We start from the raw sequence: 27383 nt of genomic DNA, 5'->3' as shown, positions 1-27383 counted from the left end.
TCTTAGTGTAGGGCGTCCAGAAGACGCACTGACGCCATGCTAGCTAAAAGCCTGGCTGAGAATGACTTGATCACGCCACTTGTGCTGCCCTCTCTGAAATGACAGCGGGGTCGACAGCGACACTCTTGGTGCTGTTGTTGGTCTTGTAGATCCCCACCAGTCGGTCAGCCAGCTCAAACATGTTGTTGCGGAGAGAGATGATGATGAACTGAGCATTCTTTGTGCGTTCCTGGAATACACAATAAGAATCATTACACTTGTTCATGTTTCGTATGCTCAAAGATGTTCAAACTTCACCCACATACTGGGTTCTTAAGTGGGTATCTCATTGGACTGCAGTACGTTGGCCACCTCACTGTGTCTTAAATTGGGAATGTCATGCAAAAGGTAAAACCATGACTTAAGTTAAAAGACAACAAAACACGAAAAAATGGGCCACACCTCAGTGAGATACCTGCATTACTTACGTTTTTGTAACCTTTCTGCTATGGCAAGTTTCACACACAAATGCTTAAAGAAATGTTCACATCGAAAAACAAATCTGTCTTTAACAGCAGAAAGCTGTCCAGGCAAGTTTAGTCCATTTAAAACACCAAAAGAAATCTAGGACCCATAATTCATAGTATTTCAAAAGATATCTTTTACCTTCAAAGGGATACCTACAACTACAAGTACTGTGTGGATTCATATCAAAGTGGTAAAAAAGGGATAGAAAAAAACAATAAATGAAAGCAAAAACTTGACTTCTTTTTTTTTTCACTGAAACTTTATGTTCACTGTTTTCACGGTCACCTCAGAGTCTGTATTGTGAACTTATCATCACCATGAAAAAACCTGCTGTAATTATTCATGATTCTAATCACTTGGAACTATCGAGAAGTTAAAGTTAGGTGAAAATGTCCATTTTCCTTACACCGTGAAATTTTGCTACCGTGAAGATAATTAAAAAGTGAACTACAGTACCTTGATGTAGCTGGCCACAATAGAGACGTTCTTGAAGTCCAGGGCAGCATCGATCTCGTCCATAACATACAGGGGGGTCGGCTTGTAGTGGTGGAGGGCAAACACCAGGGCCAGGGAACTCAGCGTCTTCTCACCTCCAGACAGGTTCGAGATGTTCTTCCAGCTCTTCTTGGGAGGTCGCACACTAGTGAGAGTGTGGTGGCAAGAAAGCGTGATAAGTTTATTTCAGTTTTACTGTATTATTTACTTTGTAAAGCAGTCATCTGAAAAGTAGCAAACTGATATTTTAGTTGAGTACTGTAATTCTTGAAATACTGTAAATGCATTTAAGTTTGCGTGGTTTTAATTTCGCAGTGGGAAGAAAATGGGGGTGTTCGTGGTGGTTTAAAGTTTGCATTTGAGACAATAATGGGCGAGGAAGTAGGAGGGCTAAAAATTTTGCGGTGGTTTTAAGTACGCGTCGAAGACCTTACTGCATTGACCGTAAACACAAAACCACCATGAATATTTCTGTATTTACATTACCCGGTTTTATATTTGACGTTTGCTTCAATGCAAAAACGTTTGTTTCCATTACTGTGCAGTCTCTGACTATAGTGCTGTGGCAAATTTAAAACTACTGCGAACATTCCATTTTCTCCTTACTGCGAAATTAAATCATGGACTAGAAAACATTCACAATACATGTACATGTATATCTTACCTACTTATGATTACATTTTGCAAGCAATACTTTTTTCAAAAGCTTCAAACTACATTGCAGAAGGCACAAGGCTTTTACTAGCAATATCTACAAATGTGAGGAACTTCATGCTCTTAGTTCCGCATGAATTCTTTTTTATAGATTTTCGACACTGATTTTCCTGAATCTACCCGAGCAAAGTTCACGTCTTGGAAAAAGGTGGGTCTGTTCTCTAAGTCTTCCTTGTTTACCTGAAGACAATCCCCTCAGAGAAAGGATCCAGACTATCCACCAGTTCCAGCTCAGCGTCTCCGCCCAAAGTGATCATCTGGTACATCTCTTTCAGTTTGTTGGTGATGACCCCAAACCCTGCCATGAACTCGTCCAATCGCTGCTTGCGAAGGTCCTCGTAGGCCTTCCGCTGCTGGTCGCGCCGACTCGTGATCTCGTCCAGTTCAGAGACCCGCTTGAGGTAGAGTTGCTCCTGAAATTGAATAAATCCTTGCACTTTACAACCATATAAAACAGCATGTTAAAGCTTCCCAGTTTAAAACTGTAGTAAGAGATTGCATTTTAGTAACATTGTGGTGGTGTAATGGCAGGGTGTTTGGCCCAGAACCGAAAACAGAGGTCCTGGGATTGAATCTCTAACTTGTCCTATTGACTTTGTGCCCCGGGGAAAGGCACTTTAAAGGCAACCAAAGCAATATTTGGACCAAAAAAATGGTAATAAAAAAAAATACTGAAATCTTTTTGCTAGTGACATTTACTAACAATGTTTAGCAAATTTCTGTAATAAATTAACACTTAAAGCATTTCAAAACCATGCAAAAACATGCTGTATGATGATTCCCTTAGGTTTGAAAGCCTACAAAACCCCCGGCGATGATTTTCAGTGAGATCTCACATCACAAAGACGTCATATTTTTGCATTATGGACGTCACTTTACATTGTGATAGCGTTGTCTGAACTAATCATGTATAGAAATGACTAAATAAGTTGACTTCCAAAATCCGATTTTCGGGCCCTAATATTGCTTGGGTTTTCTTTAACACGAATATCCTCACTTCACTCGGGCAAAAATGAGTACCAAGCTTTGGTTAGGGACGCCCCTAGGATAGGGCGTTAAATATAGGTCACGTGCTTGAGGAGAGCCACACCTCGAGCACGTAAAAGAACAAACTACACATCAAAAAGAGTAGGGGTCCTTCCTGGAGTGAGTGGATCATATAAATCTGTCCGGGTATGCAGCTTGTATTCTTCAGTACAAACCTGGTGTGTTACGCCTTGAGGTGGTTTACCGGGTATGCAATACAAACAAACGGTGTTTTTTCCACAAGTTGAAGTTTTACCTTTTTCCTGTATTCATTAATGGCTGCCATGTTTGGTTTGAATTCTGCCTGCTTCTCCTCCTGTACGGTGATCTCAAACGTCAGCGCCTGTTTGTCGATGGCCTTGATCTCCTCTTCTGTCAGCTCCTTCAGCTCACAGGGGGCATCCTCATCATCAACTACATTTATAGTCAGCTTCTCTATCTATGGGAGGAAAAGGAACAAGTCACAGATATAACGGGATAACGTTTGATACGGGTGTTATGGACTGGATGATATTATGCGTTATTACATGCCTTTTGGGGGTTCTATTTTCATCATACATAGAATCTGTTTCTGATGAAGACTTTTGAGGTCGAAAGCAGTAAATCGTTGTGTCTCAGCCGTCATCCTTCTGACGCCCAATGGACTAGGGCTTCCACAGAATCATTAGAACCCACTTCGAGTAGGCTGTCGAAACTTTAAATATCAGATTTGGATGTTGGAACTGCTGTTGCTACAATTTTTTGTTCAAGGACTTTTCATCAACTTTTCTCAACTTTTGGTGGATTCTGCATTGAAATGCGTGTTTTTTAGGGTGGCTATGACAGAAATAAAATACAGCACGGTGTATTCCACATCACCCTTGGTCCCGGCCCTCCCGTGGGTCAGCTCACCCTCCAGCCTGTAGGTGATCCTACCCGCGGTCGGGCTGGTGCCTCAAGTGATGAGGAATACACCGTGTTATGTTGTATATTTACCTCCTTTTTCCAGTATTTGATCTTGCCCTGGTTCTCTTTGACAGCGGTAACTTTTTCCTCTAGCTGGTGCCTGATGTCGACACTAGCACTCTTCAGCTCATTCTCTTTGGCTTCCAGGATGTCTAGTTCCTTCTGAATGTCTGCAACAACAGCCTCCACTTCCTGCATCTTTTCCTGGGAATAAAGAATTAAAAAAAAAAGGGTTGCAGTGTGCGTAGTCTAGAGGTAGTCCAGTGGTTAGCAGGGTTCAAAATACTGGATGCAAATGCACATTTGTGCACAAAAAATTGGAGCTGTGCACCTAATATGCAATATTAATGCAACGGTGCATCTACATTTGTAGATATTTGTGTATGCCTGGGTTACTTTCAAAAACCTTTAAGGTACAGTCACTGTTACAGTAGTAAATTCTTGACATTTAAGCATCAGAAAAAATAACAAAACCACAATGCTGTATTACTTGTACAAACTTTAAATTTGAAGTCAGCTTTAAAGGTAATAATGTTTGTTTTAAGTATTGCTGACATTCTACTTAAGAATGCATCTCAAGTTGTGCACTTTAAGTTCTTTTGGTGCACCTAAATTTTAAGATTTTGAGTTAAAATCCTAGTGGTTGTCACTCAATGAAATGCACACAACTAGAAAGGATCGCTGTACTTATAGGACTGAACGTTAATCCACTGATCACTGTACTTGTTGAAATGAGCTAGGGGAATTTCCCAGTTACAATGAAGCTGCACATGTATATACCGTACATACAATGTAGCATCTGTCTTATCTGTCACGACCAGTGGAAGACTAGCTCAACAGTTCATTGAGCTAATTTGAGTTAAACCGGTTGAAGATCACTAGTCTTTAACATTTATTTTAGTAGGACTGGATGGCTTAGCCTTTTTTCCATGAAAAACAAGACAGTGCGATGACATGCGCATGTATGCACCTGGCCATTTTTCTTGAAAACATGGCGACCAGAGAAGGCAGACTTCAACCCCTTACACATACTGCTGTGCTTCCAGTCCCACAGACAAATATAGTTAGACTGAGGATGTTTGGTGTGTTGTTTGTACCTTGGTCTCTTGGAAGAGGTTCAGAACCTCTGTTGCCTTCTCTTCTAGAGTGGTGAGCTCCACCTCAAACTGACCCACAGCCGTCTTGTTCTCCTCTATGTCCTTCTCCAGTTTACCAATCTTGTCCTCAGTCTTAGTGATGTTTCTGATGCAGAGGAAAAGACATGATGCAATCAATCAATCAATCAATCAATAACTTATATTGGAAGTGCCCTTCATCCTTCACTCTTTGCTTTTCATGCTTTCATCTACATTTGTATCTTACTGAATCAGATGTATTTTCAAAGAATATATTACTATACATAGCATAAACATGTACAATGTATAAGTGAAAACCTCTGATTCAAAACGTTAGGCCAGGTTGATTTGATCATATGGATGACATCTGCGAACGCATCAATTTTTGTTTTTTCCATAAAAAAACTAAGTAAATCATAAAAAGCAGCTGCAAAATGAGATTCAGCATGAAGATTTTCAGGTATCCAGAGGATATCATCCATTATAATAATTATAATCAAATCAACATGGCCTTACATTACAAGGAACAATTTTTTTCGTAAGCAGTTCATAGTTACAGTAGCCACTAAAACAAGAAGCAATAGCTACAAATGTATAGACGAACACTAAATGCTCAATGTTCTGGAACTGTCCTTTGAGATTCTGACCTTTTAGCAGTTTTGTTGGCGACCTTGGCCTTGGTGACTGCTGCGTTTGCCTCGTCAATCTCCTTGTTGACGTTGTCCAACTTGTCCTGAGCAGACTTCATCTTACTGTTACTGATATCCATGATCTTCTTGTGAAGGCTGTTTGTACAAGGCATAAGATAAAACACTTGATAAAGATAGAATACAACACAGGGTATTCCCTATCATCCGAGGGACCAGCCCGACCCGCCAGAGGGCGATCCGACCTGCGGGAGGGCTGGGACCGAGGGTGATTCGGAATACACCGTGTTGTGTTCTATTTATGTCATACCCATCCGCGAAAACACACATTTCAATGCGGAGGGAGTTTTGTGTCCTCGAACAAAAAACTGTAACAACATTGATTCCAACCCCCGAATCCGGTATTGGAATTTCGTCGGCGACGCAACTGGCGCGCTCGAAATGCATTCTAAATATTCTATGGAAGCCTGTGAGATACAACTTAGAACCCCGTGTGATACAGAAAATTATCACACAGTTTGGAACACCCGTATTGAACGTTTTCTCGGCCCAGGTATGACATACATGTAAACTATGAAACATTGAACAAAACACGAAATCAACATTTTCAACTTTCCAAGTAACTAATACATGTACATGTACGGATCAGATGCTGTATTGCATTTATAGATTATTGAACATTAAACATCATTCAAAGTGAATGGACAAAGTATCAAAATCTAAGCAACCAGGAAGTTTGTTACAAAGCAGCTGACTGTTTGTCAATAACAGTCACTACGTCTTTATATATACGTATACATAGTACATGTATTCCATTTTAAACATGGTACCATGGTACAAGTATTCTTCCGCACCATACTTACATTAAAATATGCAAAGTAAAGTGTTTTACCTTTGCACTTCTGCCTCAACCTTGGAGGATGCTTCTGCGGCTTTTTCATACTCTGTAAAAAAAAAAGTCATGTCATTTCAGTGCACTGTCATCCTTAAGTTTTTGTAGGACTGTTTAGGAATGGTTCAACCTTTATCACAGTGAAGTACATGTAGCTGCTTGGCACCGCATTCCCTCTTAGTTACATAGTTAGACAGCAGGGAGAAGGTTAAGGACTTCAGTACAGTAAAGAAACAAGTAGACCTGAAGTTTCCTCAGTACCTTTCTTGTGAGCAGCCAGATTTTTCTCCAGCTTGGCTTGCTGAGTCTTGTCTGGTTCTGCCTCCTTCACCTGCTGCTGTAGTTCTGTAACCTGCTGCTTAAGAGTCACCTCCTGCTCTGTCAGGGCCTACACAAGGTGTGGAATATAGTTGTGAGTATTGTTACTACATTCAAGATTGCAATGCTCCTAGCAGATTACAGAGGAACTGCACTTTAGGTGAATGCTAGACACTATAGCATGATAAATAATTACTTTAGCATGAAAGATCATCTGTGTTCGTAAAGTACATCATGGAGCTAAATCTAACTGTTTGCCGACTCAAAAAATGAGACTCATAGGTATGAAGTCTTGTGTCCAGAGCCATTGGTTCAGATTAGGACAAAGAATATAGAGCGATTCAGTCAGAAATCCGGCCAGTTAATCCAATTTTCTTACGTTGGCAAACAGTTCAATTCCTCCACGATAAAATAATTCCTTTGTGAGTTTTGTACCGTTCATAAAAATGTACAATGTTAAGACAATGTTTACCGAGCATTGTTATCAATCTATCATAACTTTGAAAACTTAACTTTTCTGAAGCTGAGTTTGTCGAGTTTTATGTAACTTTCTACGCTCGTTTTAACATCGTAGTTGACAAAAGTTGACATTCATTCTGTCTTCTAAAAATTTCCAAAGATTATGTGAACAAGAGATACGTGTAGATGGTTTACCTTAATGTCCATGTCAAACTTCTTCTGGTCCATTTTTATCTTGGTGAGTTCCCGCTCCAAACGCTGCACTGCCTCCTCCAGTCCACGTTTCCTTTCCTTCAGCTGCTGGGATTCCTGCATGTATCATAGGAGATTGTCAACTAGTAACTAGCCTAGTATTTTTACACAGGATTTAAGCATGTCCCCGTGGCGCAAGCGGTAACGCAACCCCTCTGCTTCGCCATCTGGATCAAATTCCGTGGATCCTAGGGCCTGCGTTCAATCCTAGGAGTCGACTCGAGCTTGGACATGTTGTATGGGAATGCATTCGTCATTTCGGATGGTGACGTAAAGTCGGCGGCCCCGTGTATGAGGGAGCTTCGGGTGTAAGAACCCAACACACTTATCGACAAGAGTAGGGGTGACCCGAAGTGCTTGGCCAACAACGCGAGCCAGGGCGAGGCCGCATTGCACTAGCTACTTGAAAAAGCATTATGCTTCACCTCAATTGAGGATGACTGCTTTACCTTTTCCTTTAACTATACTGTTAAGAATTGGTTTCCTGTTGAATGATTACGTTTGAACTTGAAGATATGGCAACAATTATTTCTGGCTACACTGAAATAGACAGTGCAGTGACATGTCCCCATGGCACAAGTGGTAAACACAACCTCGTTGCTTGGCCATATGGATCAATTTTGAGGATCCGTGGGACTGAGTTCGATCCTAGGGTTGACCCAAGGTCAGACATGTCGTAAGGGATTGCATTTATCAGGTAAGACCACGACATACATGTAAAGCCAGAGACCCAGCTTAAGCCTCAAACCTCTGCACGTAAAAGAACCCAACACACTTATCGAGAAGAGTTGGGGTGATCTGGTGTACTTGGCCATAGCGAGTTGGAACAATGCCGCATTGCACTATCACGTACAAAAAATCATCACGCTTCGTCGAAAGCATTACACTTAAAGTTTGACTGAAGAAGGAGAAATAGATAAAATATGCACAATCATACATTGTATGAAAAAAATATCATGCATGTATATATTATTTAGCCCTCACCTGAGAGAGTCGGGCAAGCTTGTTCTCCATGTTTTCTACTTCTTTAGGGTTGAAGTCACTCGCCACGCAGGATCCCATCCTGCCCTTAATCACCTTGGTGCCACCTCCAGTCATAGTTCCTACAGAAACACAACAAAACATAAAATTACTGTAACAGTTATTCTGTAATCATGGCAGAATCTACATACATGAAAAAGCATAGGCTGAAGTTTCAATTTGTTATTTGTGGAGACAGCTTCCATGTAAAAATTGCCTTTGCCAGAAAAGCCATGGCCATTGTCACCACCTAGAAATATGTCACAGATTCAGATTCTATTTTCCAATGACAGCAGGAACATAAATAAAATCAATATTGAATTGTAAAATCTTTGTCTTTTGAAGTCCGCACACAAACTTAATATGTGAATACATAATGAATTAAAGATAATTTTTTTTTAATTCCCACATTAACATACATGTACGACAAAACAACTTAGAACAAAACTATTATAACAGTCAAAGCTATAAGTATGATTAGCGCGAAAAGTAGCCATGTTTTGAGCTGTGGTTTTCATGATGATCCCTGATTTCCGATTCTGGTACCTGATTGGTCGATGAGCTGTCCTCCGAGTGTGACGACCCGGTGGCGTCTCCCGCCCTGGAAGGCACAGCGCGTGGCCTGGTCCAGGTTATCTGCCACCAGGGTGTCACGAAGGGCATAGTAAAAGGCTGGCAGGATCCTCTCATCTTTCACTTTCACCAAATCAAACAGACGGGGAATGTTCTCTGGACTGGAAATACACACAGGAAAAGTTTTCAGGGTAGCATTATCAAATATTGGTAGTTTCTAAATGATAAAATTATCTAAAACTTATGTCACATCTTTCCGACGACAAGAGCTATACACCAACCAAAGATCCTGATCATAGCTTGTCCAGAACACAAGATATCAAAATGGGAGTTCCTGCAGCAGTACCACAGAAAGCTGTAGGGGGCCAAAATCTAAAGGTTTCTTCCTTTTAACAAACCCAAACAAAATACTAAATATTAATCAAGATCCATCGATGACTTCGCAAGTTTTGCTGTCCACAAACAAACAGACGCACCCGAAAACATTCTTGGCAAAGGTAATAAAGAATTATAATCTTACACTTTTCTCTATCTCTCACCTCTGCACCACAGATCAAGATAAAGTCTAATTAAAAGGCTGTGAGGTCAATACCAGGGGTAGCATTCATTTGAACATATCTAAGGCACAATGGATTGTATTTTGAATCTTAACTTAAGACTAATAAGCATTTAAAGTAGAATCTGAATCTTCAAAAACTTACGTATTGATCTTGTTCTTGCAATTTTCCCTGAACTTTTGTTGCTGAAACAGACAAAAGTCATGTTACTCAAATAGTAAAATTATCAAAAACATTTTTCATCTATCACTTAGTATTGAAGCCAGAGTAAAGCAGGGCTTGAAAAACCCAAATGCAACATGTAACTTATATGCTACATTACATGTACATTTCTGTTGTATATGTAAAAAAAAAACTATCTTGCTTGCACTGCCAAAGTCTCACCCTGCACCCCAATGCTTGCATTTTGCAATTTCTCTCATCTCCAGAATAATGGAATGATACATATACATGTACTAGCGGTACTGAAAATATACATAATTTTGCATGTAGATGTTTCAAATTGTATGCAAATGTTTGCCTTTGGCAACATGCAATTTTGCATCTAACCGAAAAAAGAGTATTTGAGCATTGTTAAAGAACAGTGAAAGAAGACATGCAAAGTGTGCTATATGAGTACCTGGTCCAGGCCGAGGAAGGATGCCCTGCCGATGTCGTTCTTCTTGAGGAAGTTGACACATCGCTGCGCCGTGTCCATGGTGTCCACCAGGATGAGGTCCAGCGCCCCGCACGCCGTGGAGATCGCCACGTCATACTTGTCGTCGATGGCGCCCAGGTCACCCTGAGGTCACGGCAAATCATTCTCATTTGTCAGTGAACTAAATTTTGACTACGCTTTTTCTCGATAACCAAAAAAGTGTAGTATCATTTTGGGGAATGGGTACATTGCATCATAACTACTCAGAAATATTATGAATATATGTAAATGACACACAACACAGGGCTAGAACTTCTATGGTCAAAATAAAGTGTTGCAATGTGATTTGCTGTATGACTGTCTGGTGTTCTGATAAACGATAAAAATGGCTTATCTAACTTAAAGGAATCCATAAAATTGGAAGCCCAAATCTGAATTAAATTGCAAATTTCTCACTATAAAAGTTACAACATCCAATCTACTACAAACAAAGACCATTTTGTTTCTCTCAGTGAGCTTTTTCTGATATTGATAAACTTAATTGTGGATGGCTAAATTCTCGTCAAAAACTTCCTTTATTTCTTTGTACCTTCACTAGTGCATGTAACATTCAGAATTACATGCACCAGATAAGTTTTATATGGTAAAAGTTTCCACTCAAGGAGAATCCAGATTACTGACCAGTCTACCAAAGATGCCGGGTATCTTCCCAGACTGCTTCTGTAGCATGAGTGCCTCCTGCACCTTCCCACGACTCCTCTGTTGTTGCATGGAGCTCCGTGCCTCTTCCACCTTCATACGACAGCTTCTCAACTGAAATTAGCAGCCAAACTTTTTAAAGTAAGCCAAAAGGTATGGTCGGGAATCCTACTATGCTAAGCTAAATATACCAAAAAGTATAGTCTCCATCGAAATTACATTAGTCCGTCATAATTCACCGCTATATTATTAATTTGAAAATCGCGTCATTCACCGCCACCCGGTGACCTTGGTTAACCTCTACTGCCTCGTGACCCCGCGTGACGTCACAGGTCTTGCATTCAGTGGGAGGGTGGATATCAAAGTCGTCAAAGTCTTCATTTTCAACTCGATTCTCTTTAATCTCCATGATTTAAATCTTCGGAGTTCAGACAGCAATGTTTGTGAGGCACACGGGCAGCTAGCAAGTGTTGTTGTTGGTGGTGGTCACGCGGGGTCACGAGGCATTAGAGGTGAACCGAGGTCACCGGGCGGCGTATGCCGCGATTTTCAAATTAATAATATAGCGTTGAATTATGACGGACTAATGTAATTTCGATGGGGATAAAACTTTTTGGTATATATAGCATAGCATAGTAGGATTCCCAACCATACCTTTTGGCTTCCTTTAATGAATGAATGAATGAAGACCTTTATTGCACATTTCTGCCACACTTGGCTAAGTACAGGTCACAACAAAACAAAATACAAGTACAGTTAACGGATATAAAAGAATATGACTATCATTAGATAAATTCTACTTCTTCTCGCTTTTTGGTTAAAGTAGATATAAAAGAACAGACATGTTTTTCAATGGGAGGTTTGTCTAGTCGCATAAGGAATATGAATTTTTGTACAGTACTTAAATGTGTGAAGCAGGGAAATAGGTTTCCTACAAGCTTATACAGTTCATTTCTTTCTTTTAATCAATAGTCTACATATCCAAAAATAAAATGTATAATGAAGGTAAAAATCATTGAAAATTTCTGAAACCTTTTCATGCATCTGTATAAAAAGTACAATACATGTACATGCCTAACATTGTTACTCTATAGCACTCAGCATTTGGGAAAGAGTATGGTAGTTAAACACACACACCACTACCAGTGGACTAGCCCCCTGCTGTAGTGATTGCACAGAGTTGTGTGGCCCAAGGGCTATTGAAACAAACATGGGTGCCGCCCTATGCACCAAGGAGATTTACATAGATACTCAAATAGTACATATTAAATGTTCTGCTCTGTTTATAGCTTTGTGACATTTTTTGTTTGATTACCGGTAGCAAAGTACAATTTATGAAAAAGCATCTCTCCTTGGTGCTGAACGTGTAACTCATTTTTATCTCCAGACATACAAGCAGATAGGGAAATCCTCATACATACACACAGATGCTCGAATAGTACATACATTTTCTGCTCTGTTTATTTGTAGCTTTGTGACTCATCAGCACAGCAAAGTACAATTTATCAAAAAGCATCTCTCCTTGGTGCTGAACGTGTAACTCATTTTTATCTCCAGACATACCAGCAGATAGAGAAATCCTCATACATACACACAAATGCTCAAATAGTACATAAATTTTCTGCTCTGTTTATAGCTTTGTGACTTATCAGCACAGCAAAGTACCATTTATCAAAAAGGACATCTCCTTGGTGCTGATAGTGTAATCAAATGGATGACTGTGAATTTCCCATACCTTGGCATGACTTTCTGTCACTTGCCAGCTAGGAGGAGCACCATGCATATCAAAAGAATCAGGAAACACACCTCCTGTACCACCTCTGCCTCTTCCTTGGTGACTTTCTCCAGGTCACTGCTGGCTTTCTGTAGTTCCTTCTCACACTCAGGGATGCGCTTCTCAATGTCCTTGATGCCACTGGAAGATAATCATTAAGATACCTCATCGCATTTCTGTCCTCCAAGTATTCTCTTCAGACACATCTACATAAATCTAGAATAGTTCCTTTGGGGGTTTTGTTTTTTGTATGTTTGTGGTCTTATATGTTAGTAGTTATTTGCATACTGTAAGTAGAGTGACATGAAGTAGAGTTCACAGTGTTGGTAGAACTAGTTGTCTATCAGCCATGACAGACATTCCAGGTCATGGGGTCAATGGAAGAGGCTACTAATTCACGGGAAGGTATCGCTTTGGGTCGGTCTGTTTTTCTGTGTTTTGTCAGTAATACATTTTCTATATGTTGGTCATGTTCAATGAAGAGTGACATGAAATAATCAATGGACAAAAAAATGTTGATCAAACCTTATTTGCATAATCAATAAAGTAAACAAGACATAAGAAACTTAATATTTCACAAACTTTTCGTTGTTGTTTACTCTTGTTTTGTTGTTGTTTACTCTTGTTGTTGTTAACTCTTGTTTTGTTGTTGTTTACTTTTTGAGCGCTATATCTAACCTTTTCCTGTCCTTGAGAGTGTTGACTGCAGTGTCCAAGTTCTGCTGAGCTCCCTGCAGTTGAGTGACAGCGTTGTCATAGCGACTGAGGTAGATGTCCAGCTCGGACTGAGCCACGACCATCTTGGACTTGGTCTCGTTCAGATCCTTCTGAAGACTCATAAGGACTTTCTCCTTTTCCTGATCAATTAAAAAAATAAGAGTTACAATTAGAGCTGTGTACCTAAACCAATTTTAGGTACAGGTACACGGGATTACATGTAGGTACAGGTCTTGACTTGAACCTGTACCTGGACTACTTGTTCAGATGAAAATGGTAGATTTTCAATAAGGACAAAAGCATGTTTGAACTTGTAAGAACAAAATATGCAATTGTGGTAGGTATTATTTTTATGAAAACACAGATGAAAATTTGACTCCAGCCTTGCAAATGTGTTTTATGTGCTTGAGTATAGTATAGATGTGGCTTTAGTGCACTGCCACGGTAATTTCTTAGTAATTTTATCTGTCAAAGTGGTCATCCCCTGAGTCAGGCTTGACCTGATTAGTACCAGTCCAGTACTGGTCCACCAGGGTTCGGGCATTTTGGACCTGTACCTAATTAATGTGGACAAAAAATTGAATGCACTATCTGTCGGTATTGACACTGTATAAAGTTTTGGGCAAATGGATAAAGCATATTTACCGAAGTATTCACCACATTTCTTATTAGAATTAAACCTACAGTTTCTAACTTGAGAAACTTTAAACAAGGTACAAACGTTACAAATTTGCATAGTACAGCTCTTTCAGCATCCTTGAATTTAACTACAATTGTACAGTCAAAGCTGGTTGGGCAACCACCTGTTGCAGGCAACCACCTCCAGTTACAAGCTAGCCTTGGTGCCATCCTAATAGTATTACTACCGGGGCTATTACACTCGCAACCCTCAGGGTCTAGGCTACCCCTTAGGGTAGCGAGTGTAGAAGCCCATGTAGTAATAGGATGGCACCCAGGCTAGTTACAAGCCACATTAAAAGTAAAACAGTTCTTGGGTAATGCACTGCCCACCACCCCCGGACGAGCAACATTTAGTTACTGTACTAAAACAACAGTAGCTAGCTAATTGAACTATTAGCATACAACCTTGTCTTGAATTAATATTCTTTTGAAGACTACGTCAAGACATCCTAAATTGTCTTAATCTCATTAACATATCTATTCAGACTTTTGGTATAAAAAGCTGGTTTCCCAGTCTTATCATTAGTCACTGACGAAAGACAGTGGATGCTGTCTGAAACGTCTGACTGTTTCAAAATCTTATCCAGTTGCTTGAGTAACTATTTTTGGTGTAAAACAGTTCTGTCCATTTGCACAGTTAACCCCATCCTGTCCTGAGTAAACAACTTTTCCTCAGCAAGCATTTAGTCCTGTACATGTAAACATGTATTTATGCATTCATAATCTCAAGTACTTACCTCCTTTTCCTTCTGCAGTCCTTGTGTCTCAGTCTTGAGACTTGCCATGACCTCAGCCACCTTTTCTTCCTCCACTTTCTGTTTCTTCTCCAGTTGTTCGATCTTTTTGCTCAGTTCTTCAACATCCTTCTCACTCTTACCAGGCACCAGGCGGAGGTCCTCCAACTGGGAAGGAAATGTCACAAAGTATTAGTCCATGAACTGTAAGTTTAAGGCACAGTTATGTTCAATGTAGGTCTTTGTATGATTTTGATGTTGTAGAATTTTCAAGCAGGTTTGAAACAAAACCAACTGTCTACAAGGATATAATAAAACTGTTTATGTCATACCTGGGCCTCAAAAACGTTTGATACGGTGTTCCCAATTGTGTGATAATTTTCCGTAGCACACGGAGTTCTACTTTTATCACACAGGCTCCATAGAATTTTTAGAATGTATTTCGAGTGTGCTGGTTGTGCCGCTGATATTTTTGATGATGTACACGTGTGAAAATCAGAATGGTACCATACTTTTTAAATGCTTACACCAAAATGCCTGTACAACATTATATTAACAATATTCTGCCTAACAAACCACAACTGATAAAAACTGTCTGACAGCAAACATTGAAGGAATCAGCAGAAATGAACGTACCTTCTTTTTCTCTGTCTCCAGGGATGCCTTGAGTTTCTTATCCTTGCCCTTGGCGTGCTTGAGGTCCTCTCGAAGCTTCACGTCCTGACGTTCAAACTCCGAGAACTGGGCCTTGCTGTCTGCACACTCTTTCTGGAGCTTATCCAGTGCCCTACAAAGATTACAATCTTATATAGGTCTCCATTTTTTGGCGACACCTCAGGGGCGTAGAGTTTTTTGTACACTGTTTTCAGCAATTCAAACTGTTTTGTTTGTTTGTTTGTATTGTATACCTGGTAAACCACCTCATGGCATAACACAGTAGGTTTGTACAAGAGTTCAAGTTGCATATCAGCACAGAATTATTTGATCCACCCACACCAGGAAGGACCCCTACTCTTTTCGATAAGTGTGGTGGGATCTTTTACATGCTCGAGGTGTGGCTCTCCTCAAACACGGGACCTCCATTCAACGTCCTATCAGAGGGACTACTCTGTACTCTCAACAAAGTAAACACTTGATATGAAGTCATTGCTTTTTAACACAGAGTCCTCTGTAAGATTGATCACTTGATAGGCACATGTATACATGTGTGCTAACACTTGCAATAAAAAACAAACAATGACTGACTTGTTGGCCTTCTTGTTGTCCTTTGTTTTGTCCCTCTTCTCTGTCTCCAGTTTCTTCAGTTCCTCGGTTGTCCCAGACATTCCCTCTTCAATTTCTGCCACCTTGGCTGCTGCCAACTTCTCATTGACGGTGCACTCATGGCTGGGGAAAGGAAGACATTTTAGAAAGAACATCTTTGAACTTTGCCTTCAAGTTCTATTACTGAAAATGAAATTGTCATGCCAGTTCTTTGCTTTATGAACTCTTCGTACACAGTAAATTTTCCACATTGCAAAACAGTCTGGCTACTGGCTAGTTGTTACATTTATGTAAATAGCACTATAGTATATATAAACACCCAAAACAAAATATAATGAGACCTCAAGAAATAACTAGGGGCCACATAATTATCCTATATGAATTTCTTTGTCTTACATTGTGCTATACAAAATGTACTTAAAGGAATGTCCCTTTTATTCATTTTATAAATCTTTAGGGTGGTCCCTTCAGTTTACTAAGCAACTGATTTCCAAGGGAGCCATTAATGCCTCATTGATTACAAAATCATAACAAGTCAGGATATAAAAGGACAACTTAACAGAAACTGAATGAATCTGTTCAATTCAGTTCTATATGCAAGGTACATATTAACATAACCATGTAATATCTTTACTATGTTTCTTTTGTATCTACTTACATGTAAACCTGGAACAGCTTGTGCTTCCTGACAGTGACTCCGTTTGCTGCAGACAACCAAGCCATGGCCTCATTCTTAGAGCCTTCCAGCTCATCCTTCTCCTTCTCCACTGCTTTTACACGATTCAGCTGTGCAAAAAACGTTCAAGTCACAACCTTATGAACAGTGTTGTAAGAAGAAGATTTAGTATGGAGGTAGTCTTGTTCTCTAAATGTACTAAAAATTAGTTAGTGCTGTGTACCTAAACCTGTGTTCAGGTTCAGGTCCAGATTTAGAACCAGAGATTCAGGTTCAGGTCCGGACTGATAAGTCCAGACCTGAACTAGAGCTGTGTACCTAAACAAATTTTAGGTACAGGTACACAGGTTAAGGTACAGGTCCAGACCTGAACCTGGACCTAAACTACTTGTTCAGAAAATGCTAGATTTTCAATAAGGACAAAAGCATGTTTGAACTGGTAAAAACATGATATTTGAATCTTGATTGTGCTGGGTATTTTTTAATGAAAACACAGATGAAAATTTGACTCCAGCGCTAGCCATACAAATGTTTTTTCTGTGCTTTAGAGCACTGCCACAGTAATTTCATAGTAATTTTATCTGTCAAAGTGGCCATCCCCTGAGTCAGGTCCAGTACGGATACAGCAGGGCCAGGTATTTTGGACCTGTACCTAATTGATTGTACCCGGTACTGTATCGGTACAGTGTACCGGTTCACAGCTCTAACCTGAACCCATGGCGCAAATGTGTGCTAAATACATGTAAAATTGCATATTGGCATATAATTTACATGCAATTTGAAAACTATATATGCAAAATTATGTACAGTCAGTAGTAAACAGAAAAGTTCAGTTATCTATAAACACAAAAACAGCAATGTTTTCTTATTTTTCCAGTGCAAATTTCACAATCTAAGGCAGGTTTAAGATGGTTTAAAACAAAAAGGAGAGTATAAGCAAGCAATTTTTTTTCAAGTCCGGACGTTATTTTCTTGGACTCGAACCTAAACGTTAGGTCTAGTCCGGATCAGGTCCGGGGTTTAGGTACGCAGCACTAGTTTAGGACTGGTACACAGCTAGTGCTGCGTACCTAAACGAAACATCAGGTACAGGTACCGGTACAGAGGTTTAGGTAGGTTTACAAAATGTAGGTCCGGACCTGTACTTGTTCCCGAATAAATTGAAAATTAACATGTTTTTTCTTTTAACTTCATCAATGATAAAAACATAAACTGTTTTCAACTTGTCAGTATCTTTATTCAAAAAACATAACTGGGTTTCCTACCACCAAACTCCCTTGGCCTAAAATGCCGAATGCTATCAAAACTCCCTGCCTGCTTGAATGACCTGTTGCATATTAGTTACTCTGTTCCAAGGTATCACTTTGGTCACGTTTGGTGTTGCATGAGGTCAGGAGATCAGTCACAAAATAAGCAAATACTTGGTGAATTTATATCGGTACAGTACCGGTACTCCATGATCCGGTATTTTGGACCTGTACCGAATAAATTTTTACGGTACAGTACCGGTACACAGTACCTGTACGCAGCACTATACACAGCACCAGTGTTCTCGCCAGCGCCCGTCCTCCCGTCATTTGACGGGTTTTTGTCGCTCATGACGGACAAACTTTTTTGCCCAACCCGTCATTTTTAATGGTCAAAAATCGTTGTGTGAAGATATTTAGACAGAGCTTAGAATTTTCAAAAACTCCAGAGGATCAGCGGAAGTTCGTGACGAGGGCAATCTAGATCATTTGTAATGCCCGCTGGCGACAACCCCAGCAACACACTGAGTGGCCACCGAAAACCACGTCATGCGCCGCCCTCCCCACTACAGTTTTGGCCGGTCGCATAATCAGGCTGACGTTTATTTCTGTTTTGTCCCTCTCGGTTCACCGTCAGCTATTGTCATCAAAGAAGCCTTGAAATTCAGAAATACTCCTATAGCCATCAGGCTTTCTGTAATCTGTGTAAACATTATAAAAGTTTCAAGCCGCGGCGGCTGAGTTACATACGCTTTCGTCCCGCAAGAAATGGGAAACAGGCGTCAGATATTCTATCCCACCAATCACAGCGCACGTCTCTGTCGCGTCAAGAAAAATCGACCAATGACATGCGAGTCTCGCTACTCGCGAGATTTCAGCTAAGCGTGAATTTGCGAGATGTTAAGGGAATGGCGGGGATCGCAAGGATCGCACGACGAAGCGGCTGTTGGAAGGCTTGAACCAGAGAAATCAACCGTGGAAAACATGGGACAAAAAAATGGACGTCTTTATTGCGTTCTTTCTCAAAGTAGGGTGTAAAATTCCTCATTATGTTCAATAATTACAGGGCGCATACGGAACAAGTGTTGAAAAGTTGTGTTTTATTTTTGCCGACTTATTCTGTGTGTATTTTTTGTAGGACGTAGCTGATACGTAATTAAGTTTTGTTGTGCTAAATTTTATTTTCTTTGCCGATTGTATGCAACATAGAAGTGTAGCTTGTGTGTGAAGTTGTGAACATTCGATATTTCCGCGATGACGTCACGCCTCCCCAAAAAATTAAGCCTGAAACCCTTGTGTAATTTTGCACCGAAAGAGATGTCATTAAACTAAGCTTGTTCTACCAGGAAATTTGCCCCTCAAAATGCAGGAAATAGCGTTTCAGAGGGTCTAGATCTCAAAATTTTCCGGGGGAGAATACCCCCGGACCCCCCTAGAATGGTCACGCCTCCGGCGCGACGCCACGCGCCTTCGGCGCTCGATATGTTCTTCCCCGAAGCAAAATTGAAATGACGGGTAAAAATTTCAGGCTGGCAAGAACACTGCACAGCACTATTCCTAACCTTCTCTCCCCTCTGCTCGTTGAGTTCCTCCACAGCTTTGTCGAGTTGCTCGATGGGCTCCTTGAAGCGGGAGCTGCCAATGATGTCTTCCAGGTACTCCAGCATCCCCTCGTCATGCTCCGTCTGAGCCTTGGGCTTCATCATGGAGATCTGTTCAACTTCTCCCTGTCAGGGGGATAAAATAGTGTTGATTTGAAGTCCTAGACTTGTGTGAAGGCCTATAGCTAGTGGGTAGAGTGCTTGCTTTGTATACAAGAGGTCAACGGTTCAAACCCCAACCGTGTCAAGATTTCCATGTTATTAGCTATAGGGTAAGGTGGAAAAACTATGTACATCTTCTCCTAGACTTGAGCAAAAGCCTAGTGGGTAGAATACTTGATTTGTTGTATTCAGGGGGTCATGGGTTCAAACCCCGGGCACGTCATACCTAAGATTTCCCTGTAAGGTGAAAAACTAAATATTTTCAAGTTCTAGACTTGTGCAAAATCCTAGTGGTTAGAGTTCTTGCTTTGTATTTGGGAGGTTGCAGTTTCAAATCCCAGCCTGGTCATACCTAAGACTTTATACAATGTCATGTAGTTTAAAAAAATGGTACATACTGCTTTCTCTGTTTAGTACTCAGCACATGTGAAAAAGGTTTATGGCAGTTGAACACACATTACTACCAGTAGCCTTCTGCTGAACTGTTTGCACGTCTGTGTGGCCCAAGGGCTAAAGATGCGGAGATGGGTATTGCCATATACACCGAAATGTGCAGGAGGATTTCAGCTCATTCAAAGTCTAAAGCCATTTAAACTAACACAAGTTACAGTCAATTTTGCATGACACATAATGTAATTACAGGTTCATTGTACAAGGGAAAATTTCTTCCACAAGCACAATGTGGACCACAGCTAAACGTCCTGTCCTAAGGACTGCAACTCTTTCCCGTAGCGTGCATGTCCGGAGACGGAATCGAACATACATGTACTGCTTCTATTTCCAGAGGCAAGGGCGCTTACCACTGGACTACAAGTACTCACGTTAAATGTAACAGTATAACAGACATACATGTATATATACTAACCTGCAGGATAAGGAACCTGTTGTGGTCCAGGTCAATGCCATGGCCACGCAGCAGGGCGGCGACTTCCTTAAACTGCATCCTGCGCCCGTCAACGTAGTAGGCCGAGGTGTTGTCCTTGTTCGCCGTACGGGAGACCACGAACTTGGTGCCGGGAACAACCTCAAAGTCATCGCCAGGCTGAAGCAAAGAGTCAAGGGTGTTCAGACAATGTGAAACACTGACAATAACTCTTTTGCTAGCATGTAATGTACTGGTATCAACTTACCACAAACAATTCAGAAATTACAATACTGTGTGTCTGTTGTTCACTTTATCTTCGCGATAGCAAAATTTCATGGTGTAAGAAAAATTGTCAATTTCACTGAACTTTAACTTCAATGGCGGCAAGTGATTTACAGAACGGATGTGTGAAGGAATCCTAAATAATGACAAGTTTTTTTCACAGTGATGATAAGTACGTGGCACGGAGGTGCCCGAGAAAACAGTGAACATAAAGTTACAGTGAAATAAACAAGAATTACATGCTTATTCCATTACAGACATGTACAATCATTTGTATAATAATAAGTTGCAATCATGTAGGAAAATATTGCATGAAAATAATTGTATTTTGTAAATTGTGAGAAGTCTATACTGCCTACAGTTCAGTCTCACAGACTGCAGGCCCTGACACTTCATATTGCTCTAGCACGCTGTCACAACACACAGTTAGAATCAACATGTGTGCTGTTATGTGACTTGGTGTGATCGTAATCACGCCATGCATGCAACTTTATAACATTTCAGTTTGACTCTAACTACTGTAGTCTAAGGAACTGAAATTGAATATTTTACATATTTTCTGGCCTTAGTACACATACATTTACCTAAAAGCAGGAAAGGTACCTAGGCCTGCTGCTACATGTACAAATGTAGGGCATGTAGGGAAGGCCATGCACTTGCCCGATCGGCATTTCACTTGCCCCAGGCGATCGGGCCAATGGACTTGTCAAACTCCAACTGTGAAACACCTGCACCATGTACTTACATTTATGCCATACCTGGGCCCAGTGTTTCCGCCAGACCGCGACTGAGAGGCCGTCCACTTGGGGAGGGCCGTACCGCGAAAATTAATTGACCGTACCGCGAAAATTGATTGACCAGGAAAAGTAACTGAATGTTGTGATCAGAAAAGACTTTGTTAATTTTTCAAAATCAATTTGTTACGAAGGTCGCTATAATACTGCTTCAATCGTCACAAAATGCGATCTATATTGACTAGAAACGCCTGAAGTGTAAAAGGGGTTTTCCCGCCCTGTGGTCACGTGACATCTTGCCGTCAACCAATCAGAGCACAGGTTTTATGACGCGGACCAATCAGCGCTTAGAACCTTGCATATCAATGAGCTTAAAAATATGGCGGACGGCCCGGGACGGAGCAGGTTTGCGACTCGAGAGACTCGAGCAAGCGACTTATGTGAATTTTCTACGGTACATATGGAGAATTTTCACGGAAAAACATTCAAAGGAATATATAGTGTGTCGAATACGGTCAGAAATGATGGCGAATCGCGGCAAATCACGACGTAGGGGCTGAAATGCACGGGCGAAATTCTTGTTTTGTTTACGTTTTTCCTTGTTTTCTTCGACGACTTTCTTCGATTGAGTCTTGAAAAACGGGTTTTTAATGAGATCACCGTATGCCAAAGGCACCGACATCGATTCTTCGCAAGTATAACAATAGCGACAAACAAAAGAGTGTGAATGTCCAACGATATAGAGCGTCCCCACGCCCGCAGTAACAAAGAAAAACAAAGAAATTATGCCTAACGTCACCTCTCGTATTTTTTTCCGATTTCTCGGCATTTAGTTTGTCTTTTTTTTAAGAGGACGGCCTATGTCTGAGTTCAGGCCGTCCAAAGCGACATAAGGCCGTCATTTGACGGGAAGACGCCCCTCTGGCGGAAACACTGCCTGGGCCACGAAAACGTTCGAAACGGGTGTTCTGAACATGTGATAACACAGGGTTCTACTTTTATTACACGGGCTTCCATAGAATATTTAGAATTTGTATTTCGAGTGTGCCGGTTGCGCCACTGTTGAAAATTTGAATGCCGGATTCAGAGGTTGGAATTGATGTTGTTTTTTTGTTCGAGGACACGAAACTCTGTCAACTTTAGGCGCATTTCGCATTGAAATGTGTTTTTTTTCGAGTGGGTATAACATAAATACGTACGTGTAAAAAAAAAACGTGTATTCACTCTCGGTCCCGGCCCTCCCGCGGGGCGAATCGCCCGGGCGATACGGAATACACCGTGTTGTATTCTATATATACAATATATCAGCCTTACCTTGTCCAGTATCTTCTGGAAGTGCACACTGACAGTGCAGCTGGTCAGGTTCCTGTGCTGGTCAGAGTTGTGGATCAGGACAGAGATCTTCTTGGAGCGGATCTTCTGGGCACGGTAGCCGAACACAAACAGCATGGCGTCGATGACGTTGGACTTCCCGCTGCCGTTAGGGCCGACAATGCACGAGAAGCTCTGGAAGGGAAAGCATTTGTAAACACAGTGAACAACTTTTGTGTTGTTGATATTTGGTCTCTAACCCCGTGGCTAAAAATGTTCTTTAGTATTTTTTTTTACATTGATTGAAGATGCCATTGTTTCAGTCTCAATTGTATGAGCATATTAGCCTGGAAACCATACCATCGGGGACTCCTCGATATCTCTTCGGCGCTGGCAGTGATGCCCGCCCGCCCAGACAGCTTATAATATATAGCCCGCTCGGGGTGTGTTTACAGCCTTGGATTAAATTTCGACCAAGGGCGGTGGCGAAACTGTCTATGGCAGCTAAGTAAGTAGAAAGGCTGACAGAAAAGGCTCAATCATAAGCAGACTAGGCTCGGTAAAACACCCCTAAGCCATCATCTAGAGACTGGGATCAGGCTAGAACATATGGGCTCAAACTTCTTTCTTTCTTGCCTTTATTTAATGCCCAGGTCTTGATGACGAGTCATTGACGACCATCCCAGAATGTTGGGAAAGTGGTGTAAAGTGCCTTTCCAAAGGGCACGAGATCGGTGACACAGCAGGATTTGAACCCGGGACCACTTGGTTCTGAGCCATACACGCTGCCGCTTTGCCACACGATCCCACTTATACACACCAATTGTAGTCTTCCTGCAGTGCTAACTTGTACCTTATGGAATGGTCCGAGAATCTGTTTGCCAGCGTATGACTTGAAGTTCTCATTCACAATGTGTGTGATGACCAGTCTTGGGCCTGTTCCATCTGCCTTCATGGGCGGGGGTGGGGGAGGAGGGACGGTGATGTGCAACACCCCCGTGTTGATGACAGTGCCTTCTTCCTCTGCGAAAAGAATATTCAGATCATATGTAACGTTACAAAATTATGGCACTAAACTATATTTTATGTAACATCCGGGTCCGGATAACATTCAATGTGGATGTTCCGGACCGGACTTGGGTTTTCATATGAGGTTCTGCTTTTTTATAAAATGTATGCCAACTTCTGGCGCATTTTGCATTGAATTGAAAGGTGTGTTTTATTGTCTTCAATCGTGTTACATGTATCTCAGGGTTGAACAAGTATGGTTGCCCGATTGCCCGGGGCAAGTGAAAGTGCTGTTCGGGCAAGTGGATATCCTCCCCCACTTGCCCGATCAGGCAAGTAAGATTTTTTCATGCAGTCTGTTTCAAAACAAACTTTATTCCAGTGAAAGGATCACAAAAACACCACACCACAATGTATCTTATCATTAGAAACTACATTTCTCTCAAAATATTCCAAAAGATTATGAATTCAACCCAAAATAGGACAATTTGGCTCACATAGTACATGTAAACAAACACCCATGGCTCTCTCAGTTCGTAGACCTGCTGGCATGAAACTTTGCAACATCAAATCCTTTGAAACATGATATCCCTGTGAGCACTCTCTCAATGTACATGTAGCATTTTCCTTCTTTCATTGAACAGCAACATTGTGGATATGACACACTGAGGGTTCCCACAACATAACTGATTGAGTGTATATTCAGGATATTCTAAATTTCTGTTCAACTTCTAAATGTTAATACTGCAAAAAATCATTTGAAGGTGTTGTTTGATGTACATGTGTGGATTGATATTGACTAATGTTATTTAGAAAATAAAAATTTCACGACAATGATTCAAAACTGGCCATATCATAAGAACCATGTTTAGTTATATTAGATCCACAACACTCTAAATGTAACTTTTCCATCATATGACAAATACCTGATTTTTTCTTCTGTTTACTAAAGAAATGGGAGAATGATAATAGCCCTCAGTGAACACAGGAATATTGTAGTACTGGATCGAAGGAATGATCGATACACAACATTTGCTGAAAACTTGAATGTTGTTCTTTATGTTAAATAAGCCTGTGTCTTTACCTTAGACTTTTTGCCAAAATTTTTTTCCGTATCGCTCTGATTTTATTCTGAAAAATCTGAGAAGCAACAAATGAAATTGGCGTGGTTTAAGTGAAAGAAGATACGTTGTAATATCATGCTTCTTGTTCAAGTTTTTGTCATTTCCCGTAAATACGGTCATGACATCCACACAGCTTGGTCTTGTAGTTAAAACTTTTTTGCTATAATTACATGCTTAACAAGACGTTTTTACTGAAAAATAACAGAATTCATTACTGCAAGTAAAGATGCAAAGAAAAAATGTCATTTAGATTTCGGGCAAGTCAAAAGTTGGTTCGGGCAAGTAGATTTTTTTTCTACTTGCCCAATAGGGCAAGTGAATTTTTGAAAACTTGTTCAACCCTGTATCTACCCACGGTCTGGATGGTACCTTGGGTGATACAAAATACAACGTGTTGAATACGTGTATCATAATCATATAAGTGAGGTCTGAGGATCCAATGAGTATTAAAACTATGTTGTTGTGTTCTACAGCATACATGTATCATATAAGTGAGGATCCAATGAGTATTAAGCATTATGAAGTCACTCAATTTTGACATTTTCAACCTTGTATTGGGCTGCTCCCAAAAAAAGTTGTGGAGGGGGGTGGAAGAGGTACAAAATCGGGTTTTGTCCCTTCCCTAGCTCCAATCCAGAAATTGGTCACCCCCCCCCCCCCCCCCCCAGTTCCGAATCCAAAATTGCACAAACCCTCCCTGGTTCCTTATCCAGATGCTTAAACCCTACCCCCCTTCCAACCCAGCCTCTTCCAACCCCCCTTTTCAACTATTTTTTGGAACAGCCCATTTTCTTTGGCAGTTCTCCATGTTTCTTCAATTTACGTACCTTCTGCAGACTGATCGTGCACATCCTCAGTTCCCTCCTGAACCCCCTCCATTGGAGTAGTCTCTTCCGCGTTTTCCATTTCTGTAAAATATAGGAATATGTTAAAGACAATAGTAATCATAAACATACATGTAACTAATTCTAAAGCAGGGGAGAGGGGTATAAATCATTTTGACTAACGAAAGTCCCATGGAAGTTTCAAATACGTCTGCGGATTGACAGGTTTTTAACTGTGACGACACATCCACAAATATAATTCTACAGCATGACAAAATTATGAAAAGACCTATGTCTGTTGTGGAAAGTCTCACTCTTTAGGATTGGGATTGCAGGATGAAGGGGGTTTGGAAGTGTTAGGATTGGGATTGCAGGATGAAGGGGGTTTGGAAGTGTTAGGATTGGGATTGCAGGATGAAGGGGGTTTGGAAGTGTTAGGATTGGGATAACGGGATGAAGGGGGTTTGGAGGTGTTAGGATTGGGATTGCAGGATGAAGGGGGTTTGGATAATTTTTAGGATATTAGGATTGCAGGATGAAGGGGGTTTGGAAGTGTTTAGGATTGGGATTTCAGGACAGAGGGGGTTGGAAGTGTTTAGGATTGGGATTGCAGGATGAAGGGGGTTGGAAGCTGATTGGGGGTGTCGTCACAATGTCGTCACAATGTCGTCAACCCCCCCTCCTCATTTTTTTTTTGGAACGGCCCATTATCTTGAGCTCACTTAGTGTCAATTTGTCTATAATTTGAAGAGTGCAAACAAACTGGAACAACGTTTTCGTATTATATGCTGTCTTTCTATGAATTCCTACTACTAGTACTATAATTTGTCATCATATCTACATGTATGGGATTTGTAGAAACAGACGACCATGCAGTTGCAGCTCTTTTGTCAGCTTAGTCTACTCTACTCTAGTCAAAAACTCAAATTTTCTGGTGATAGCACGTTCGACGTTACACACCACAGGAACGCATTCAGTCAGAACTACAGGCATCAAACTCGCCCCAAATGTGTCTTCTTGTGTTAACAGATATTTCTACAACCACTCACCGATATGTTGGCCAAAGCTAGCGCTTTTAGTTCCAGAAAGTCTGTAGTTTCTGACAGGACGAAAAAGACAACAAACGAAAATGGCGCCTAAAGTTCGTTACCGCACAGCATCATGGGAAATCTGTTTCACAAAATTGCAAGTTTTTTTATTATATTATATTAGAAAATATTTCAATTCCAAAATTATACTCTCACTATAAAAATAGATCATTAAATTATGTTAGTTAGTCAATGATAATTATAATAATATCGCCAGAACAAAAGGTCAGCAGTACTAGGTCAATGAAGTAGATACCACATTGAAATAGGGGCCGTAGCTAAGATATGTTTAGGAAATATCTTATAACTGACATACTATAATAATAACATAAAAAATAGATAGATCTGATAATTGTGTTAGAGACTGACTAATTTACGAAATAAGTTATATCTACATATGATGTTAAAATGATATATTCAACTATGTTTAAAATTT

At 40.7% G+C, this 27383-nt stretch overlaps 1 protein-coding gene across 1 annotated transcript; it reads right to left on the bottom strand.

Moving 5' to 3' along the window:
- LOC136422670 (structural maintenance of chromosomes protein 4-like) lies at positions 1 to 27029 on the bottom strand. Its single transcript, XM_066410493.1, has 27 exons — positions 26909 to 27029; positions 25863 to 25943; positions 23757 to 23926; positions 22907 to 23098; positions 20577 to 20753; positions 19511 to 19675; positions 16684 to 16811; positions 16008 to 16148; positions 15399 to 15549; positions 14766 to 14930; positions 13309 to 13487; positions 12663 to 12771; positions 10839 to 10970; positions 10140 to 10301; positions 9665 to 9705; positions 8937 to 9124; positions 8355 to 8473; positions 7314 to 7427; positions 6603 to 6729; positions 6342 to 6393; positions 5450 to 5587; positions 4785 to 4929; positions 3718 to 3891; positions 2999 to 3181; positions 1897 to 2129; positions 964 to 1147; positions 1 to 229 (listed from the first exon to the last, which is right to left on the bottom strand). The coding sequence occupies exons 2-27, from the start codon at positions 25939 to 25941 to the stop codon at positions 71 to 73; spliced, it is 3807 nt and encodes a 1268-aa protein (XP_066266590.1). The 5' UTR covers positions 25942 to 25943; positions 26909 to 27029; the 3' UTR covers positions 1 to 70.
- Between the last annotated feature and the right edge of the window lie 354 nt (positions 27030 to 27383).

Source organism: Branchiostoma lanceolatum, chromosome 17 (genome assembly GCF_035083965.1).
Source record: "Branchiostoma lanceolatum isolate klBraLanc5 chromosome 17, klBraLanc5.hap2, whole genome shotgun sequence".
Taxonomy (NCBI): domain Eukaryota; kingdom Metazoa; phylum Chordata; class Leptocardii; order Amphioxiformes; family Branchiostomatidae; genus Branchiostoma; species Branchiostoma lanceolatum.
This window is presented reverse-complemented; position numbering and strand designations above follow the sequence as displayed.

Bases quoted from the DNA above. Each gene is read 5' to 3' on its own strand.
- LOC136422670 (XM_066410493.1), bottom strand. From the start codon at position 25,941: ATGGAAAACGCGGAAGAGACTACTCCAATGGAGGGGGTTCAGGAGGGA. The intron at 15,550-16,007 runs GTCAGTCATTGT...TAATCTTTGTAG, and splicing joins GACAACAAGAAGGCCAACAA to GGCACTGGATAAGCTCCAGA. The intron at 7,428-8,354 runs GTGAGGGCTAAA...TGATACATGCAG, and splicing joins AGCTTGCCCGACTCTCTCAG to GAATCCCAGCAGCTGAAGGA.